The sequence below is a fragment of the Odontesthes bonariensis genome, chromosome 3 (assembly GCF_027942865.1).
Source record: "Odontesthes bonariensis isolate fOdoBon6 chromosome 3, fOdoBon6.hap1, whole genome shotgun sequence".
NCBI lineage: Eukaryota > Metazoa > Chordata > Actinopteri > Atheriniformes > Atherinopsidae > Odontesthes > Odontesthes bonariensis.
The window spans coordinates 37,520,215-37,542,316 of record NC_134508.1 but is presented as its reverse complement, the minus strand read 5'-3'; the positions used below and the strand labels follow the sequence as shown (position 1 = coordinate 37,542,316).

At 39.8% G+C, this 22,102-nt stretch overlaps 1 protein-coding gene across 3 annotated transcripts in view; it reads left to right on the top strand.

Annotated features, from left to right (window-relative positions):
- arhgef10la (Rho guanine nucleotide exchange factor (GEF) 10-like a) overlaps positions 1-22,102 on the top strand; it is a 125,781-nt gene that overhangs the window by 56,738 nt on the left and 46,941 nt on the right. For all 3 annotated transcript variants that reach the window (XM_075461719.1, XM_075461720.1, XM_075461718.1), the window contains one exon: positions 7,933-8,033. In XM_075461719.1, the coding sequence (XP_075317834.1) occupies positions 7,933-8,033 (101 nt within the window). The remainder of the gene's footprint in view (positions 1-7,932; positions 8,034-22,102) is intronic.

Here is a 22,102-nt window from a genome sequence, read left to right as displayed (position 1 = left end):
GATTGCTCTGGTTTGCAAAGATGCACGTATCGCGAGTAATTTCAATCAGGGGAAAGGCAGATATCGTGCGCGCCATAACACCAACAGCAGGACGGCTATCAAAACAACAAATAAGTACACAACACTCACGTTACAGTAAATGAGGTGTCCACTGGCATACCTCATGCTATTTACCGTTACATTAGCGACAGTGACCGAGCTATTAGCTGCAGAGCTAACGACACAGACAGACTGACCGTTTTGACTTTGGAACCATGAATGAATCATTATCCTGATGAAATGCACTGAATTTGCGGATTCATTCTTCTTCAGGAAGCTTGAAGTAGGGGGTTTTGGTCTAAAATGAGCGAGCTAACCATCTCATGGGCATGCAAACACCTCCAACAGCCCAGTTGACAGAGATAAGAGCTTGCAGATGCTATTAGCTGCATAGCTAACCGTTAACTAACGTTAGTTGCTAACGATACAAACCCTTTCTTGTGGTAACAAGCTATATAACTGTACTGTACATACAGGAAAGCAACACAATTATAGAGCGTTAAATTACTTACTCTCGGGAATGAGATCCTTCCCCAAGTGAGAGATGAATGGAGCAGGAGATTGACAGGTGGATCGGTGCGGTGTCTGCAGTGATGCGGCTCTACACCGGCCTGTCGTGGTGAAGAAGGAGCTGAGCCAGAAGACGAAGCTCTCGATTTACCGGTCAATCTATATTCCTACCCTCACCTATGGTCACGAGCTGTGGGTAGTGACCGAAAGAACGAGATCGCGAACACAAGCGGCCAAATGAGTTTCCGCCGCAGGGTGTCTGGGCTCTCCCTTGGGCTCGGTATTAGCCCAAGTTCTGAAAACATTCGTAGGTGAAATATTTGGCGTACGCATACACAAATCTCTTTGGTTCTGTCGTCACTTTCCCAGAAAAAAACTAAATCTGTCCACTGGCTCTTTAGCGGTTCTGATGCAGGAGCTCTAAACAGATTTTTTACATCCATGTACAGAGCAATGAGCTGGCCAAAGAGCTGTGGGCGGGGAAAGGCAGTTTATTGGCTCTGGGTGGAAACAACCTCCACGTCATAAGCGGTGCCCACGTCATAAGCGGCGGCTTTCCCGATCAGGCCATCTGCATGGTCACATTTCCAAAGGCGGAGAATAATTTCCAGTGCATGGTTTAGGTCTATCGTAATTTTTAGCCACTGGGGGACCGCAGGCAGGCTAGAGGAACTCATATTAATGTTAAACAACCTTAAAAAGTGAAAATTTCATGCCATAGGACCTTTAAAGATTGACTTGGAGCTCCATGAATTTGACATCAACTTTTATGTGCATCAACAATTTATATGAACCCACTAAGAAGAAGACCTAGTGGAAATGCTTTTACTCTCACATAAATATCATTACTTATTGCTAAAATGTGTTGACCTTGCAAGGCAACTGCATTCTTGCTAGGTTCTTAAGACTGGGATTTGTTAAGCACTTGTGACCAGGGCACAGTTGGTCAGGCTAATCATCATCCTATCTGGCTAACTTGGGAAGGTTTTAGTTGTTAGAATAGTCAGCGGTTGTGGCTCCTACAGCGGCTACCATAAAGAATGCTGTGACATCACCTATAACAGCCCGAAAGCATCAAACTGGCTTTTCTCAAATGAATGAAAAGGTGTTTTTCCTCTAACAGTTCTGCCAAGAGACTGAGTCACAAACTGGCTTTGTAGTCTAATTGGTTGAAGTTTGCTTGTGATCGGTGGTGATAGACACACGGTTAATCCAATCATGCCTGATATTTTATTTTAAGTGTCCTCCCTGATGGTTCTGTGTAACAATCCATCTGAAGTTTAAGTAAAACAATTTTATTCAATCAAAAAGAAAACCTGAAGCTGAAATATGAATTACCAAAATGTATACCACACAACTTGACAAAATGACGTTATGGTTTAGATACAAGAGTAAGGCCGGCCTCATAACAGCCGTAAGATGTGTCTATTAGTAAGCGTGATTAGTAAGGCTCCCATGATAACGGATGAAAGCAGTCATACTGATTGAGTGACACTCATGTCTCAGCCACAGCTCATGTCACGGACTTTAAAAAAATGTTCATCAGCAAAGTTAGTGCAAAAGCCCAAAGCGACACGCAGTTTGAGGCTCCAAAAGTTACTTGACTAATATCTGGTTACAACTGGGACACTTACACAACAAAATGATTTAAACCTGTCTCGTGAAAATAGTAACAGGATATCTACTCTTGACCAACAGTCTGAAAGTTGAAACCAAATAGAATACATGCCTATTCTCTTGTGTTGTATGCAGAAATATTTGTCAGGGGTGAGCTGACAAAATGAAACTTTTAAGTGACAAAATAAAGACTCAGAAAGTGGCAGTGCAAACATCAATTATTTACCTTGGTGCGCTACACATCCAAGCAGAAATTTCTATACGTTCAAGTTGTTTATACCATTCAGAACTAAATCAACAGACTCACAGCCATGCTAGACGTTTTGCAGAGCCAACTTCTTCTGTGACTGGTTGAGTCTCGGCAGGTTGGAGGTGAACTGAGGGATGGGTGCATGACAAGCTGCCAGTCAGTACTGGATCCTACATCTGTCCTGTCCTTGTGCATTAGGGATACACGTACGCTTCAGCGCTGACCCGCTCTCATGAATCCACTGGGCCGGCTCCCCTGTTTGCTCTCTCACCTCTCCCATCCTCATTTTTTTCCGTTTTGACTGTCCTTACCTCTCAGGTCTCCTCATCTCTCCTCTGCCAGCATGCACAAGCTCGTTCTCCATTCTGGCAGTGCTTCACACCTGCACTGCGGCTGTCAATCAGCGGGCGGGAGGGGGGTGGTGGGGACTGCTCTCAGTTTAGGCAGGTTTGATGTCATGTGGGTATAAAGTGTTACCTAAAGAATCCAGCCAAGTATGGAGTTGTATTCTCGTCACACGCTGTCTCTCCTTCTGTCTTCGGCAAATTGCCTGTGTTATATTTAAGCAGTGAATAGTATGAATGACACCTTTTTATGAAAGTTAAACTTTTTCTACATGTCAAGAAAGTTTCTTTATGCTGATCTTGTCTACAATCAGTCGGTCTGACCATATGTGGACAGGTGAGTTTCTTTCTCAAACCCTCTCTTTTCATCCGTCCTCTATGAAATGGAAATTAATTTGCAGCAGTAGGTATGATGGAGGCAGCCTTTCTGACAGCCTTCTATTCTCCACTCAATTAGGCTCTAATGATGTCTGATTGTAAAAATGTCTCCTTTATGTGTTTTTGAGATCCCCCGGCAACCCCACACCAGAGCAACATATTTGTGTGGTTTGTGTTTTCTATTTTTCCTTTTTGTTTTTTTAAAGCTGCTTGGTTTCAAGTAAGTTGAGCCCACTTCTAGAATATCCAGGACCCATTTTTGGTTTTGAGTATTGTAAGAACTACACGAGGGATTTTCTTTATTTACTTATTTATTTATTTATCGGTTAAGGAGACTCACATAAAGCTTGAACACAAGACAAGACACTCCAAAGTTGAGAGAACCCTCCTTGATTTTGGATGTTACAAAGTTTTCTGCAAATGGGCTCTTGGTCTCACATAATGAGCGTGTTTGCATGACACAAGAAAAACAAACAAAAAAACAACTTTATTGTTGTGATCAGATCAAAACCAGACTTTTAAAAATGTGTGTAGTGTGTTTGTCTGACCCATGAAATTGAAGCTCAAAGAGTTAGATTAGCACCAGATAGTTCAGTTGGGGATGGAATCTCTCCGCCATATATAAACTTAACTAGACTCAAAGGGGCCAATGCACTCTGCACGTTCTCCAAAGTTCAATCTTCTTGACATTTTTTTCCCTAGAAACAGTCCAGTATGTGTAAATTAATAAAAAAAATGATTGAATTCCAAGTAAAGGTATATAGAGTTAATTAATTGCATCCTGAGGCGTAAAAGAAAAGAGTAGAAAAAGAAAAACTTCAATTAGAGAATGAAGTGCTGCTTAACTCCCGTGCCACGGTTTTGATGAATACCAAATTCTGACTGGTTGCACAGTGTCCATTTATTCCTTATGAAGGACACCTACTAATTTGTTCCCTTGAAACCGTTTGTTCAGCGGCCCACATCGATGTGCTTGCTCAAACTGTATCTTAAGTGAGTTATGGAATTGGGGAAGTAGTATTGGCTTTTGTGTACAATTCATTGCAAAACAGAACCAAGTTCACATGTAATTAGTTCCAAAAATGAATGGATGCTCCTCCAATATGTTATCCTCTAAACACAAGATCATTGCAATTGTAATACACTGGCTGCAGTGGATCCCATTTGTCCACACATATACAGTATTACTCTTTTTAACCTAAGTTGCAACTGCCTATTTAAAACATGTTTCAGATTCACTAGTAGACACAAAACACTCATACAGGAGTTCTTACATATTTGTACTCAATATTTTTTACCTTTTTTCCCCTCAACAATCACACTGATAAGCAAAGTGAGCGTATTGTGGGAGTTCAGTGTCTTTCACAATTACACTACACACTGAGCAGCAGTCACCGAATGCTTATTTGCTATTCAGCTACTTATTGTTTGGTCAAAATCTTTTTGATTTATATTGATTTTGGGACAGTAGCATGGATGGATACCTAGCTAGTCTTTTTTTAAACATCCAGCTGATTACTTTGCTTTATTTCTTTGTGAACACTTTGTGTCTCTTCTGCATAACATTTATGTTCATAGCTCATAGCTTAGTTGAAGAATTCTGTGAGCTGGACAGATGAACACAAATTTACAAATTGGATTATGAACACAATGAGGATACAGAGACACGACTCTCAAACTATTCACTTACAATTTGATCCGAAGGGATGTAGAAGACATGCCGCTCTGTGGCTTGCAAAAAAGGTTTGTGAGATTGTCAAATATTGGGCACATGACTGTCGGCTCGTAAAATGTAACAGTGACTAAGTTTAGTTTGTGTTCTCACGCACATCTTAAGAATATGGATTTTTACAAACATGATCTTATTCAGATTTTATTTCAATCCTTTTAAATTAAAAGAACATTCTGATTTAGAAGTGTTAGCAGATGAAATGCTTTTGTCAGTGTCAACAAACACTAAAGTTGTTCCGTGTACCTCTCTGAATGCAAAAGCATGCCCAAACAAGAGAAACATACATGCTTAGTTCGTGTGTTGCTTTTCCAATAATATAACTAAAAATACAACTATAATTGCTCCCACATTTTTTTTTGTACCTCTTTTGTTTGTTAACTTCTGAAAATAGTTTACAGTTCCTCTAATTCTACATGGAAGCCGCAAATAAATACGCTCTGTGTCACACCTTTAGATAAATGTAGACATTGACAGCACACAGTATTTATCTGTAAATTAGCATACAGAGACAGAGGCGAAATGCAAATGACAAAATATACATGAGTAATTCTGACATGTTCAAAGGCCATAAGCAAACTACATTATGAAGATGTGTTATTATGAGGGCAGAACATTTCATGGCTTACATGTTCTCTAAATTGAAATGGATTATTCAGTCTCTTGTGTGAGACACAATATCCATCTCTTTTGGTGAATTATTCTCTCTTTATTCCTTAAACCTTTAACCACCTTCATTAGCTGATCAACATTAATTATTGAGTTATTTTTGGGTTTGCCGGGCTACTGTGTATTTGTTCCATGAAAAAGTGGTGTTTTGAATATGAAACACTCAGTCCCTGCAGGCTTAAAACACACCTACTGAAAAGTTTTTTAGCCTGCTGCCCTGCAAAGGTTGGCAAAGTAGAGTTGGTTTAGACTCCTGGCTTTTACAATGGATGCCAGTGGTGACCCAGTTTCAAGGCACAAATGTCTGTTCATTCACTTTTCCTACCACAGCATAATCACTTATCCCCTTCCATTTTTACGTTTGGTATTCATGTCCTTGTCTCTCTAGTTAAACCAGGTAAAAGTAACTTTTTTTCTCCCAAAAAGTCAGAATAAAGTGTGTTTTCTAAATGTATAAATACGGTTTTGTGTGTTTCTTTTTTTTTCTAACCCAAAGACTTCAGTTGTTGTTGACTTTCAGTCTGTCATTCTTTAGCTCTGGCTGTCATTTGTTCTTTCACACATCTAAGATCTGGTCTCCTACTGTGCCCAAGCTTGATTTGTCTCCAAGAGGCTCTAACTGATCAGAGCCTCCACTGGCTGTGCCAGCGGAGCCCACACGCTAGTAACCTTTTCTTTTCTTTTTTTGAGGACTGGTGCCCACCTATAAGCGATTTGCTGTGAACAGGCTGTGTGATCATCAGAGCCTGCCCTGAATATTGATGTGCAGGCTGAAATCATAAAGCTCCAGAATACTGGTCAGAACTGCTGTAAAACTGCAACCAGGCGAGCAGCTGCTCTGACATAAAATCCTGCTGTATTAAACTTAAATTCCCATGAAATGAAACACTTCATTTTCTTGTTGGTGCATTGTTTCTCTGGCTATGCTCAGCTTTCTGCGTTTATATAACGCACGTAGATTATATATATCAAAATTCAATTTTCCTCCCTTTTTTTTAGTCTCTGTCAAGACAAAACCTTGTGATGGGGAATCATAGCAATCGTATGTAATGTGTATGATAATGAGAACGCATGGAATAGGAATTCTTGATTTGAATTGAATTTAGTTTAAATGAACTGACCTTTAATTTGAATATGTATGCTTAGTCTCTGAAGTACCCTGAAATTGCTTTTGTTGAGATTTGGGGCTACATGAATAAAGCTAAACTAACTTGAGTTGAATTGAATTGAATTGGAATTATACTAATCTAAACTGTGTCACACTAAATTGAATTAAACTGACATTAACAAAATTAAACTGATGTAAATTTGATATAATTTAGGTGGAAAGAAAGGAATTGAACAGATTGTTCGAGGCTCAGCTGGGGCCTTTCCGTATGGAGTTTGCATGTTCTTCCTGCACACGCATTTCAGGCCAATTATTTATTCTAAATTGACCCTAGAAGTGAGTGTTAGTGTTCATAGTTGTTTGTCTCTGGTTTGGCCCTGTGATTGACTGGTGTCATGTCCAGGGTTTATCTCGTAGCGAGGTACTTACCCTTGTAAATAAAATGTGGTTAGGCACCAAATAGGGGAAGGGGTCACGTTTCATCCTGACTGAAGGGTTAATCAGAGCAGCATGAAACCCAACGTGTAAAATCATGTAAATCAAAAGATTTTGTTTAAACAGGATCCCAAAAAAGCAGGCGCAGCAAGAAAATAAATGGTTTAAATTTAACGAACACCGACTTTATTTAGGTGACCACAAAATCTATGTGAGCTTGATAAATGCTCAAAGTTCTTCAAACTTAATAAGGAACTCGTACATCAAATTGTCAAATAATTATGAAACAAAATAAAGAACCCAGTTATCATACAGTCAACTGATTATCAAACAAAATGTGATGTGTATTGCATATCCTGTATTTCCTGGGGATGTGATTGGAATAGTTCAGTTCAGTTCATCAGGTGTGCAGGTGGAAAAGTGACAGTTCAGATCAGTTTAGTTGAGGTGTGCAGAGTTGGCAGCTGAGACCCTGCCACCCTGAGTTGGATTAAGCGGGTTTAGAAAATGTATGGATGTAGGGATGAATTGAACTGAACTGATTTAAACTGTATTGAACAGAACTAGATTGAACTGAACTGGACTGACTTGAGTTGAACCAAATTAACCGTCCTCCGCTTTTTTACCTGTTGTATGGTTGTCTGCTCTTTTGTTTTGGGTGAGGAATATCCTCCATACTTGATAAACCACTGATTGGATCTAATTGAATCAAATGGAAAAAAAAAAATAATTAAACTACTGTGTGTTTTTCAGCTGCTTTGTTTAGTAAAGACTTTCCAACAAAGACGTTTAAAATTCTGTTTTGATATATGTCTTGGCTCGATTCTGTGTTTGTGTGCTTGTGTGCATCTAGGTCTGGGCGCCCCGTCAGTTTCATGGTGGTTTTCAACACCCCCAACCCCCTCAGTAAGATTTCCTGGGTCAATCGTCTGCACTTGGCCAAGATTGCACTGCGTGAGTACACACAGTATATACACAACCAGAATTACTATGTCATTTCTTTTTAAAGAAGATGATGCAATGCAATGAAATGCATGAACAATCTTTTTAGTCAGAGGCTCAGGCACATCATGAGTGTTAACTTCAAACAAAAGTGTGAAGCTGATTTTGCTGATCTTTCCAATCATAGAAAATGAGAAAATCCCAGCCATGTCATTTGAATGTTATATGCTGAAGAAAGCTAAAATAAACTAAACTGTCTTCCAAGACACCATTTGTTTAGTATGAATACAAATATGACTCACCATTCAGGAAATATTCCACTGTCATGCTGCCATTTAAGGACAAGGGGTAGAAACTGCAGCTTTAGAGTTAGAAAAAAAAATCCCTCCTCCCATTCTGCCATTGGTGATGCCGAGTCTTTTTTCTAATTCTGGACATCTCATGGAGAGTTGGCAGTGGTCAAGAATCTGCATTGACAAAATAATAACAACAACCCTGCAAGCAGAGAGCAGGACAATGATTTAATTTCTCACCTCCCGAGCATCTGTCCTCTTGCCTTGCTGAGCCCAATCAGACCATGCAGTACATAAGGTCTCCCTCTGTTTGGTTCGTCAGATGTTCGTCAGTGCGTGCTGTTATGTAGTAGCAAAGGCAGACGAGACTACATTGACATGCTTTTTTTGGCCATGATAGCATGCGTTTTCAACCCACTCACTGCCTCTGCCCCCTCTTCCCATCATTTCCTAGCTCCAGTGTGGCCTTGAGCAATCTCTTTGTCATACTAGCTCTATGTTTGATGTGCATGCAGTATTTCTACCTACACCCCAGTCTTTTGTGCAGAAAAAATTGTGTTGAGCATACAGTAGGTTTCTCAGCATAGCTTCAGTTGTATCGTTTTGGCTGGTTTCACCTGAGAAGCCAGTCCAGTGAGTGTTGGTACAGAAGCATTCAAGGTTAGGAAAAAAAAACAAGTTTTAAAAAATCCTGTTTAGATGAATTGCTAGAAACGTATGTTTTTGTATAATTTGATACCAAGCCAATCTGTGACATTATCTGTAGGTTTGGTTCATAGACTATATAAAAGATCGATTTAGCCTTTGGTCTGAAAACTTGCAGCATATTGGTGAGCAAGAGATGAGGAATTCCATCTGTACGGACGTCTATTTGAAGATGGCCCTCCATCTCTCTTTATCCGTGGCTCTAGTACATTTTTTCCTATTTGGTTTATGGTCCCAGTCACTGGCTTCAGATTTTGTTCAGTAGAGCACAAAGTTGTTTTCTTTTTTTAAATTCTAGTCTTATATAAAGTACAATGTGCTGCTTCCACAGTACTTCGTCAGATTTTGCTTGTAACCACTGCTTCGAAAAAAAAAACAATGATATTGCCCTATATGCGGTATATGAAGCGCTGAAAACCAGGAGTTCACAAAACAGCAGGGGATGCTTTTACAGTTTGCAGTTGGCTTGTTTGGAACCCGTGCGGAGGTCAAGAGGAATTTGTTGTGCTGTACAGAAGCTTTCCTGAAAGTTTTCCCACCTTAACTCTTGATTATCATTCCAAAAAAAATAAAAAAATACGACACACAATAATCAGTTCTTCTATTTTTCCTCTGCTGGCCTGCCTTTCAGATGAGTATAGAGATGCATGAAGCGTGTGGCGCATCTGTAGACCCTCCAGTAGCTCTTGCTGTTTCTGGTTTGTGTCGACGTGACATCAAAGTCGTCACTCTGAGCGCAGAGGATGCTGTGACCGCACTGAAGCGCAGCATCCTCAGCCCTTCCTCGTCGCTCACACCTTTATCAGCAACACAACAGGCGTACTGATGAGGACAGCAGGATAGGTATTATAAAATGCAGCTCTCCTCCCTTATGGCTGCCGTGTGGACAAGGGTGATATTCAAAGCAAGATCATGCAAATTATCTACAGCTGTCACACTGATAAAAAAAAACACACATGTTTGAGGATTTGTTTATTTATGTGGATCGTTTGTACCAAGTATGATTTGAGATGTGAAGATGAAGGGTTTTAAAAGTATGTTATTTTTATTCATAGTGCTTAAATTAATTCAGTAAACAAAATTCATTGGCCCTCACATGGAGATATGGCAGAAAATAAATATTTATTGAAATTTTATTGCATTTTACACCTAAGCACTCCACATTGTTGATAAAATGCTTATAAAATGTAAATGATGCACTTTTTGTATCACGCATTATCCACACCCCTCAATGATTGTCGTGTTATCGCACTACATTCGAATTCTTGTCTCAGACATTGCTCTCATCTGAGGTTTGAAGAAACACTTGTAGCCTTTATCTTTCTTTGACATAGAAAAGTTGAGCTTCTTTGACACATCTGAAGCTTTAAGATTTTAGCCAAAGCTGCTATCCAGAGCAAAGTTAGTCATGTTTATGAGGAAAACAAAAGTAATATAGGCTTCGATTTCTCCTTCACACTGAGTTGGTCAGTCACAGGAGCTCGTTCAGCAGCAGACTCATTCCCCCACGATGCACCACTGAACACCACAGGAAATCATTTCATCCTGTGACTATCAAGCTTTAAAACTCCACCCTCTGACGGTTACCTTTAACGGCCTGGGGATTAACACACACACACACACGCACACACACACAGCTGTACATTACAGTGTATATTTACGTTCTAATTTACTATTTTACAGCTTAGTTACATTTTTCGTGTTATTTGATAGCATTTACTGTATAGTTGTATATCTGCATTGTTACAATGAGTGCATTTCTATCCTTGTTACTTTTCATATCTCCAAAGGAGCACTGTAGAAAAAGAATTTCCCCTTGGGGATTAATAAAGTATATCTAAATCTGAATCCAGAAAATGACGAGCGGTCAAAACTTTAAGGTGCAGTGGGAAAAAATAACATGGGCAGGAGAGAGATACAGGGTTCAGGGTGTCGGCCGTGGATGGACTGGTGACTCGTCCAGGGTGTACTCCATCTCTCGCCCAATGACAGCTGGGAAAAGCTCCAGCCCTCCTCTGGACCTGAATTGGATGAAGTGGGTGTAGTAAATGGATGGGTGAATTAGTAATATCATTTTTTGGTTGCTAATGAGACTTGATTGTTCCACTTTGCAGATGCTCTGTGTGATACTGCTCTCTCTTTTGCCTTTTATTTCAATCAAATAGCAGAAGTGACTTCAATATCTTGACTGTACAGCTATGTTATTGCTGTTTTAAAATCAGTTCAATCCTTACAAAAAAAGATTGAATTGCAACTAAATACAACAACTTCTAGTAGCAAATACATAAAAGAAGAAAACTTGTGTGTTCATGTATTTATTTAAAAACAATTATCACATTTAATTGCACCATGAAGTGCTTATTTATCTGAACAGAATGCATTGAAATATATATCCTATTCAGAGCTTTTTTTCAACAGTTTTAACCAACATTAAAGTTTTACTAAAGTTTTATTTGAAACTGCATAATTGTTGCTGTATGTAGGATCGTGTGTAGTACATTTCTCATCTAAACAGGGTCATAAAAGTGTACTTAAATCTTGCATAAGGGTGAAGACATACACATAGACACAGACAGCGCTATGGCTCTATGACACACTGGTACTTCACCTGCCATTTATTTAAAGACAAATGTAAGAGACGAGGTGGGGAGATGGAGTTCATTGACTCCTTAGGGTATCTAGATCACCGCCAACCTGGTCAGTATAACAATTACATGTTAATTGTTTTACACCCACACTTTGCTTTCCCATTTCACCAAATGTAATTACAATAGGGGAGCTGTTGATTTAATTTCACGGATGGTGTGCTGTCACTGAGGCTCTCCTGTCATTGCAATCATAGGCCAGTCTGGCCCATGCTCAGGGGAGACCTACAGTTGAATCAGCATTTCAAACTCATCGAACCATGCTGCTGTTTCGTTTGAAATGGTGTCTTGCTTGCTCCGAAATGTCCCTCAGTGGTGGACAACACAAGCAGCTAATGTTCTCATGCCTGATTTAGTGAGTGATTAGATATTGCAAAACTCGTTTTCCCCGACCCATCATCACACCAGTGTTTATGCAGTTACCTCCAATTAGGGGCAACGCAGCAACGTAGCTCCTCTGTACTTCTGTAGAATTCCCTTTGTCACATTTGTGAACATCAGTGTCTCTTAATGGCATTTGTGCATGGTATATTACAATTCTATTAGTGCGTTGCCCATTAGCAATGCCTTGTTAATATGTTCAAATTTTTGTTTGACCTTCGATCTATTCTGTGACATTTTGCCGCTTGTCTCTGGTGGTTTGTTGCATGCTGCACTTTAGCAGGATGTTAAAGCTCCTCTTTTTGTCAAGCTTTACATGATATGATATTGAAGAATCAAGCTTTACACAGTATGATATGGCAGCTAAGCTTGATAAGACACTTTTCCAGTAAATAACTTTTGTCACTTTGTGAGTGCATGTTGTGCTGTCATAAGGCCTTGAAATAGAAAGTGAGAATTACCCTGCAGCGCTTTGCCAGGAGCCGCTGGGTCCATTAAGAACCTGGTGTGCTGCCGCATCCTTTATGCCTATCCGAGTGGCCCCACTGTTTCTGAAGGGTCTTGGTGAAATAGCCAGAGGCATTGCCTAATTAATGGACTTTCTTCCCTGCAGAATTAATTTTTTCCTACCATGAAGTCGCAGCCCTTTCAGACAGGGTTAGGGCGGCAGACTTTGATGGCTCTCACACGAGGAACAAGATGCCGTCAAATTATGAGAGATCGTTGCTGAGGTATGAGAGACAGAACCGGAAGAATGAGTGAGGGCTAAGATAGGGAGATATTGAGGGTGTTTGGAATTAAGTGTAGCATGTGTTTATGTGTGTGTTAAGGGGGAGGTAGTGGTGATTGGGAAGAAGTGAAGGGATGATTGAGACGAGCAATCAGCACAGCTGCAGGGAACAGAGAGCAAGCAGGAGGCTGCTGCCTGCGGTTACACTGCTAAGTGTGCCGAGTTGATTTTTCCCTTTTTTTTTTCTTCCTCATATGTGGATCAATATGTGAGTGGAGTGTAGTTTGGAGGTTCTGACACGCCTTCTTAATCCACTATGTGATAACCTTTGCCACGCCATTGTATACTACACAAGAAACAAGAGAAGAGGGAGAACTCAAAATCCTCCCTGCTGCATTGGGGACTGAGAGGGATTTATTTCCATTAATGCGGGGATTCAGATTGCTCAGTTGCTATGGTGACTACTATCTTTGCATCCGTTCGAATGATATAAACCACACCTTATGTGAAACTGTTATCTTTTAATTTGTGCTTTTGTGTTACAGTATGTCAACGCAATAAAGAAGACAGGGAGATTTCTTTTGAGCACTTTCAATATAAACAATGAAGAAAAAAAATCTCACTCAATGGAGGCATTTGCAGTTAACCCTGAAATTAATTTGTCAGGCTGCAAAGATTATCTCCCTATCTTGCCGCACTCAAATGTTTATGATGGGTAAACATTATCACAGATTTAATTAACAGATCCCACACTTGCATTGATCCATGGGAAATATCAATTGCACTGGTGTATTTAATTAGTCTATATCTTTGCCCTTTGTGTCACTGAGGTTGATGGAGCACCACGCTGTGCAAATTAATCTTCATCAGCAAAAGACTTGAAACAAAAACCTGATTGGAATAATGAAAATGAGAAACTAAATCTCCCTACTAAGTGTTCCACCCCAGCACCTTTACAACTTATTTTGATACATGGTTATAGTGCAGGAGCTGGAATTGAGAGTAAATAAACTTGACCTTAAGCGAGTGGAACAGCATCATTCAAATAGCTTTCTTTTAATTAATACTGTAGTTGCATGAACAAACTGTATCTCAGTGGAGTATACATTAACAATTTCATAACAAAACAGTGAGAACATGTTCATTTATTTGCAGTTAACCGTGTTTATCCAATAACAATATTTAACTTTTAGCAGAACAGAGCTTGGGGTGTTTTACACATATACATAAAAAAAAAAAAAAAACATATTCTCCCATCTCCCATATTTCCTCAGATTTGTATTCTTGCAGTCTTGATGAGAAGGATATTTTTTTCCATCCTAAAAATATCATCAAATATCAGCAACAATATCATACCCACATGATATCTTCTACTGAAATGTGCAAAATTCTGACCAGATTTTTGGTTGTTTGTTTCCTTTTCCCACGTCTGTTTGATATATGTATGACTTCTGGATTTATTTTCCTGTTGTTCTTTATAAAATCTTGAAATTACTTTAAGCCCAGCATCTGCACTTTGTGAATTATTTTCCAAAATTGCTTTTACTTGCTGACTTAAAACTATTCATATGATAACGTATCTGAAGAAACCCAAACAAATCACTGTTATCTAACCCATGTTGTCTTCTCAATGTCTCTGAATCACACAATGCTCCTGATTTAAAAAAAAAAAAAAAAAAAAGAGACCGTTGTCGGACCAGTTTGGGTCATTTGTGCCCAATTTGTTTGGAAAGAAATCAAAGTCAGGGGAGCACTTTATCCAAGCAACTTTATGTCTTCAGATGAATGATTTTTAGCCATTAAATCAAGCCATATTTTCAAAGCTGAGTAAATCAATTTGTTTCCCTTTTCCATTAAAGTTTTAATCAATCTCATATCACCCAAACTCGCTTGGATAGGAACAGCCCCCGACATGTTTTTTCTCCATTTCTTTCCATCTAGCCTTGTAAGCAGGATTGCCCCATCTCGGACCCTCAGATGGGCAGATACGTAATAATCCTATAAGCATGGAACTGCAAGTGCTCCTTTGTTTTTCATCAGCTGAAGAGTTTGAAATCTTATTCTTAACTTTTTATTTTCAACCATTTTAGATGTCTACCAGGACCATTAATAACGGTTGCAGCAGAGCTTCTTCTTAAGGACAACTTGTTCAGCAGATTTTCATAAGCGATTATGTTTTGTAACCTGAGTTCTGTGGCTTCTGGTCCACTGAACTGTAAGTGGTCCTCCTTGCTGTGCTTTCATGCAGCACCTGTAGACCGAGAGTAGATTTAATGCTCCAATCTTATTAGGCATTAGAAAAAGAAATTAGATATGGATGAAACGTCTTTTCTACAAGGAGTACCAAAGCTCTCTAATTAATTTTGGCAAGTTTTACCATGAGATGATAAGTGAACAACGAGCCCCCACACTTATTGAACTTAACATATACTAATGGAACTATTACATGCTGTCACTTGATTTAATGTAGCATGTGTCTCAAAATATATGTCTTTACAGTTAGGTTACTTATTGCGATGTCTGTCCCCTCAGATGAAATTATAGTCAAGCTAGTGGTGAGAGTAACTTTAATTTTAACAGTGCGACCGCATCGTTAGACTTGGTTTCCACCTTTTTTAGAACATGTTTTTCCTGTGTCATATCTTGTTGGTAAAAGAGAGCTTTTTACAGAACAAGCAGCACTTTCATTCCATGTTGGCCATTTGAAGTGAGGACATCGAAGAACTGATAATCATGACCAGAGAGAACAGCTCAGTGCGACATTACTGAAAAACACAAAGCACTTGTTTTTGCTGAATCTAGCAAGCTTCCGCTTTCCCTGATTGTACAACACACATACCTCCACCCTATTCTGCACTGATGAGCTAGGTCTTCTTATGTAGACTGTAAATATTGGCCAACAGTTGGAAGTCATCTTTACGTTTTACTTTGTTTGCCATGAAATGCGATGAAAGGATACCCAGCAGAGGGCATCTTATTGCCACAAGAGCACTTATTCTGCTTAAACTAGTCATTCTAATCTCCCAAAAAAAATCTTCAGTTTGTTGTAACTTTTAATGAATTCGATATGTTATAAATTGCCTCTGACACAAGTGTGATGAATACAATGTTGTGCCACGTGGGTGCAAAGGTGCTCTCTAAGTGCTTTATTAAAGTGTTTTATTACTTGCTTCGTTTGAAGCTGAGGCAAAGACTCTCTTTTAGCCTTTATTTTAGCATGCTTTGGCAGTCTTTCTCAACTTCCTCAGGAGGATTCTTAATTAGATATTCCCCTTGCTCTTTTGCCAACCTCAAATGTGTGTTAATCACAGTTATTTCTTTATTTTTAGGATGTTTAATCTCCCTTTTTCGTGGTCCCACATTTTTTCTGGGAAAGTTTGTTCTGACACAAGTGTTCATTAAAGAACAACACGGCTGACAATAGCCCCTTTCACACTGCGACCCGCTACCTTAGCGGGTCCAAATTGCACCTTCGACCCGCGTCGAGCAATGTGAACGCTTGGCGTGTTGGTGACCCGTGTCGCCTGAAGCCGAGTTCAGGGGACGTTGCCTAGTGGCAGAGCGTCACACGAAACACATAAAATGCTGGGCGTGTACAATGACGTAGGCACAAGCCATGCGTCGGAGGTAGGGTTAAATACACCTTGAGGACTCGTTTTTGCAATCGTATATGCAGTTCATGGAGATGTTATTTTACGGGGTGTGGATGGTTACAACGTGGGATGCCGCCGAAGAACATATGCGGAGAATACAAGAGCACCATAGTCCCCGAAATGTGGCGGTAAATAACGTCCTCTGCTCGGAGGCTGAGGAGCTCGCGGACCTCCTTGTCTCCCCAGTTGGCCATATTAAAAAATGTCTCCAACTTGATGTAGGCTAAAACAGAGTAAAACTTGTCCTCACCTGTCGCTGTTGTTCTGAATCAGCTGTCCATTCTGTCTTTTAAACTCCTCACGTCACGCCACGCCCACGTCCGACCTGCGTCGATTGCGTTCACACTAAACTCGGCTCGGCAAAAAGACTAGGGTCCAACGCGGGTCGAAAGGCGAGTTGAGTTGACGCGGCAGCCCGGGTCGGCAGTGTGAACGCAACAGCGGACACGCTAAATTCGCGGATTAAACGCGGGTTATTCGGCAGTGTGAAAGGGGCTAATGAGTAATCTTTTTTTCAGGATTTAACAGACTTTGTGTGTGTGCGCGCGTACATGTGTGTGTGTGTGTGTGTGTACGTATTAATACATTGCTTGGTAAATAAAAGCATCATCATTTGGGCTCAATTTGACAGTCACATGCAGGACAACCAGTTCATTATATTAGGAACACAAAATCAATGTTTTGATTTTTTCTGTCTGTGTCAATTCATATCCGGAAATTGAATCTAATTGGTACACAATGGAAGACAAAGTAGCTTGTGGTAGGAACTACTTGTGTTTGCAATTACAAGGCTTAGATGACATGTTTGTTTCATGTTTGTAGGTCCTATTTATGGCTAATTCAACATTATGTTAATTTGGTATCAGGCACAAATAACAGTCTACTGCAGTCCAGGAAATTTAAATGAACAAAATATGGTTAAAGTTGATATTTCTGTATTGTTGACATGAAATGACCTTGAGGAAATGTTCAGCTAAATGAAAATAAATTAACTGATAAATAGATGCGATTAATATCAAGTTATTTAATAGGGATTTTGTGTAATTTTCTGATAGCATTGCCAATTAGCCAGTTAAACTGGTACTGTGAGAGGGACTGTGAGAGAAATGTATCCTGAGATAAAATAATGCTTAAGATAAAACAGGAATGCGAGGTAACAGCAGTTCTTGATTGACATGTTTTCCTGTGTTTATAAGTCCATAATTGCAAATAACTTCACAAATAAGAGAGGGTAAATGTTCATTTATAAGGCTGAACATGTGTGCGAATGAGTGTGAGGCGTCTTCCTATTTGATGCCATTTTCAATTTAAGTCTTTGCTTATCATTCATTCACCATTATTCATGCTCATTACCTCCTGAAAAAGACTGAAGGTTAAGGTTAATTTGTATTCTTTCAAAATAACTTTTCTCTGTGTTCTTCTACTTTCAGTATGTGTATGCTAACTGAGACATTCACCACGAGCAGTTTGCACATCCAAATTGAAAATTATTTTTACGAATGTAATCATTTTTTGAAGAAAGTTGATAATTACCCTTGGGTAAAAGAACCCACTGGACTTTCTGCCACTCCTGCTGAAGTCTACCCCCAATTAACCCATTAAGACCTTATGCAACATACGATTGTACCTGTCCGCATGTGTAGGAGCTGCCTCAGGTCTTTATGAGTCCTTTATTATGTGGCCTCATACCTCTTTATGAGCTGGCAAACAGGCCAATCTTACAAAAAGAAGTAAAAAACACTGACAAGATGACAGTAAATATAAGTTACTGGATGATTTTAAACTTATATACTCGGTTCCTCATATTAACCTTGTTCCGACTGCACAAGAGATTGAGTGAGTGAATGGATCAATGCTATCTAACCCATACAAAATCTGTGTTTCTTACAAGAAGCATCATTACTTTTAAAGTTCCCATGGCATGAAAATTTCACTCTCAGAGGTTTTTTAGCCTTAAAATGAGTTCCTCTAGCCTCCTTAAGTCACCCCAGTGGGTAGAAATGGCGAAATGTGTTCACTAAGCAGTACAGCATTTCCTCCATGTTTTGAAAAGAGCGCGTCCAAGTGGCGCAGTGATTCACGGCCCCTGGTTTGACGTCATGCCAGGATGAGTTAATCAAAATTCCCCACGCCCTCTCTCCGCCACGCCCTCTGTCTCCACCCACTGCTGGTAAACTACCTGTATTACCTTACCCGCCCAACTCATGTGGAGTAGACCTAGACTCGCCAAAGAAGAAGAAGACTCGCCAGTTACGACTGAAGACAGAAGATATAGCAATGGCTTCCAAACGACTTTACCATGCGAAATGTACTGTGCCAGGATGTGAAGATGAAGAGAAAAGTCTGTTTGCGCTTCCATCCTCTGACCCTTTGAAAACGGAATGGCTTAATTTCATTTACGCGGGACAGGTGCCCATGCATGTTCCAAAGAGCATCAATGTGTGCGCGAAACATTTCACAGAGGAATGCTTTCACAACTTGGGACAGTACAGGGCAGGTTTTGCCCTACACCTGAAGTTGAAGCCTAGATCAGTGCCAAGCCTTGCCGGTCCATCAGCTACCCACACCGATCAAGTAAGTCATAATTAGTTGCTAGCCGCTAGCTACTTTATGGGTGCCAGCCAACATTAGCTGTGGAGGTATTTATCCATGAAACCTACACTGCGCTACAAAACCAACACTCTGTTAAACTGGTTAGATTTGGAAAACTGAGACGTTTTGCTGAAGGCGCTGCTGATCTGCAGTTTGTTGCTGAACTGCCTGAGCCTCGGCTTCAGGGTCCGATTCCGGGTCGAAGGCGAACGGTACGATGGTTTGCTCACCTGCCATTTCTATTTTTTTTTCTACTAGCAGCTAACATGCCTGTAGCCAAAACAGATGAATCAGACACGCCCCCATTCAGCCATGACACACCCCTCACGCTCCTCCATGCTTCTCATTAGGAAAACAGGGCACTGGAGAAAGCGCTGAAATGCTGCTTTCTTCTAAGAGGCCAAATCTGCGTTTTCCGGGTTAATTTTGAGAACGCCTACGGGTATAACATCCTGAAGCCTCCGCAAGCCCATTTAAAGCGCCGCTACTTTACCATGCCATGGGATCTTTAACGGCCTCATAAAAGTGCATTCTGAAACTCAAGTATAACTAAATATTACCATTGGCAAAAGAAAAAAAAAACTGTTTTCACGCAGGTGAGTGAGTTTCTTATAAAATGGTGTTTAAAAAAGTAGGATACACAAAGGAGCGTGATATTTGTACAGCATTAAGCGATGGAATTAGATTCTTTTAGAATTATTAGATGTATTTTTGTATAGATTTACTTCAGAAAGTATCCAGACACTTGCTTTCTGTACACTTATAAATCAAAATGAAAAGGAATTAGATGACCACTTTCTACAATCTGTCTGACTCTGTCAAATCAAGTCAATAACCCTTGATGGCAACATAAAAACATGTCTTAAGAATTTCTTTTATGTTAAAACTAAAAACTGTCTCCAAAGTATGAAAATGCTTAGTAATGCAGATTCACCCTGTTAACCTTAAAAATCCTTGAGATGTTCACATTTTTCTCGTTGAATAAATGGAACATATTTTCATAAAACATAAACACACACACTTTCCTGCATATGTAAGTTTCCAAAATTCACACAACAGGGTAGAACTGAAACCAACCCATGGAGTTGAGGAAACTCTCTGAAGACCACTTCTATGAAACTGATGAGGCATATAAAAGGGAAATGGTATTAAACAGCTGTTAAATCATTGAGTCCTACCAGGAGCACAGCACCCTCAGTATTTGTGAAATGGAGGGTGCCCAAACGTGCCCATTTAACTTTTATTCATGCAAGCAAATACGGCCAGTAATTACATTCAAAGACTACTCAGCCTCTAGTGGTTATGAAGGTAACTGTATATGTAAAACATGTTTTTAAGCCTCAACCATGACTGTTCTGTAACCCAACCCAAGGGAGGTTATTATCAAAAACTAACCCTGAAAATGAAAACGTCACACATCGTAACACGTTGTGTTTACATATAACTAAGGTGAGTGTGACCTAGAGATGGGCACAGCAGCTCCTTTAGATGAACGGAATCATTAGTGTGTTGCATTTTAGGGTTCATTTTAAGATTCTTTTATTTGTTTTTAAAAGTTTACATGGCCTTGCCCCATCTTACCTCTCTGAGCTGCTTCACCCATATTCTCCCGCTCGTTGCCTCAGGTCAGCTGATCAGCTGCTCCTGGAGGTACCGAGGTCTAAACTAAAGCTTAGAGGAGACAGAGCTCCCAAACTATGGAACGATTTGCCGTTACATATCAGAAGTGCCCCTTTATTGTCCACTTTTAAAACTCATCTTAAGACACATTTTTATTCTTTGGCTTTTAACACATGTTGAGACTTTTGCTCTTACTTTCTGTTATCGTGTTTTATTGTTTCTGTTGTCTTTTCCATATTTTCCTTCGAACGGATCGTTTGCGAACGACACAACACTACCGTTGTGACCATGACTGTCATGCTTTAAAAACAATGTATTTTAGCTTCAACTATGATTGTTTTCTAACCCCATAAACAATCATATAAACATAAAAACAATTATATAAACATAAAGTTATTGCCTAAACCTAACCATAAAAATGACTAAAGTGTTTTTATCAAAGTGTTGTTGTGTCATTGACAGGCCCATGGTTGACAGCGCAGCTCTTAGCAGCTCTATGTATAGAGTAAAAAAAATCGTCTGTTTACGGACTCTGGCTTTTTCAACTAAAGACTTGAGATTGATGTCTTCTCTAATGTGGAAATGCTCATTTGAGCCGTATTTTACTTCTACCACCTGTGGGGTCGATGCTTTATTGGACGCAGTTAGGAATATTGAAGGGTAGGAACAAACAACCTAAATAACTGTTTCAGTTGGAGGAGTAGCTGAAACAATGACATGACATGGTGACAAAAATCCACAAGAGTACGAAGGAAAAAGGAAAGTTACGTATGTAACTACGGTTCTATAAATCCTTACTGACCGCCAGAGGCGGTGCTTCAAGCACCAGTAAGGATGAAATAGAACTCAAAATCACACAGGAGGAAAGTTACTCCTTAAAAAAAAAAAATAAAAAAAATAAAGAGGAAAGAAATTAAAGCAAAATTACATCGTCTGGTTGCACACGGCAATTTTTCATTAGTGGACTGTGCTTGGTGCTGCAAGAATGGGCAAAGCTCTTTTTTTCTGTACAAATATACGCTGACCATTTCCTGACTTTGTTGTTTCACATAGCAGCTCGCAAATTAATCGGGACAAAAAGAGAACGATAACAACAAAAGAGACAAGTTTAATCAGCTTTTCCAGTTTCATTGACAAACGCCAGCTCTCTCCTTCTGTCCTGTTGTGTGGGACTGACATAAATAATTAACTAGGCTAATTATCTCAGAAAGTCATGCTTATCAGAAGTTGTTGTCCAACACAGCCTGCAGATAGCAGGGCCAGCCACTCGTGTTATTATAGCTTATATACACATCCCCAGGGAAGCAGCAGAAGATACTGGACCTACTCCTCCCGTGTTTCTCGTTGCACTCAGCAAAACGACTGTAAACATGCTGCTTTTGGTGTCAAAGCATTGCTCAGCTGAGGAAGTAGGCTCTTGGTCATGGAGGTAGCTAGTACCACAACAGCCAATGTACTTTTT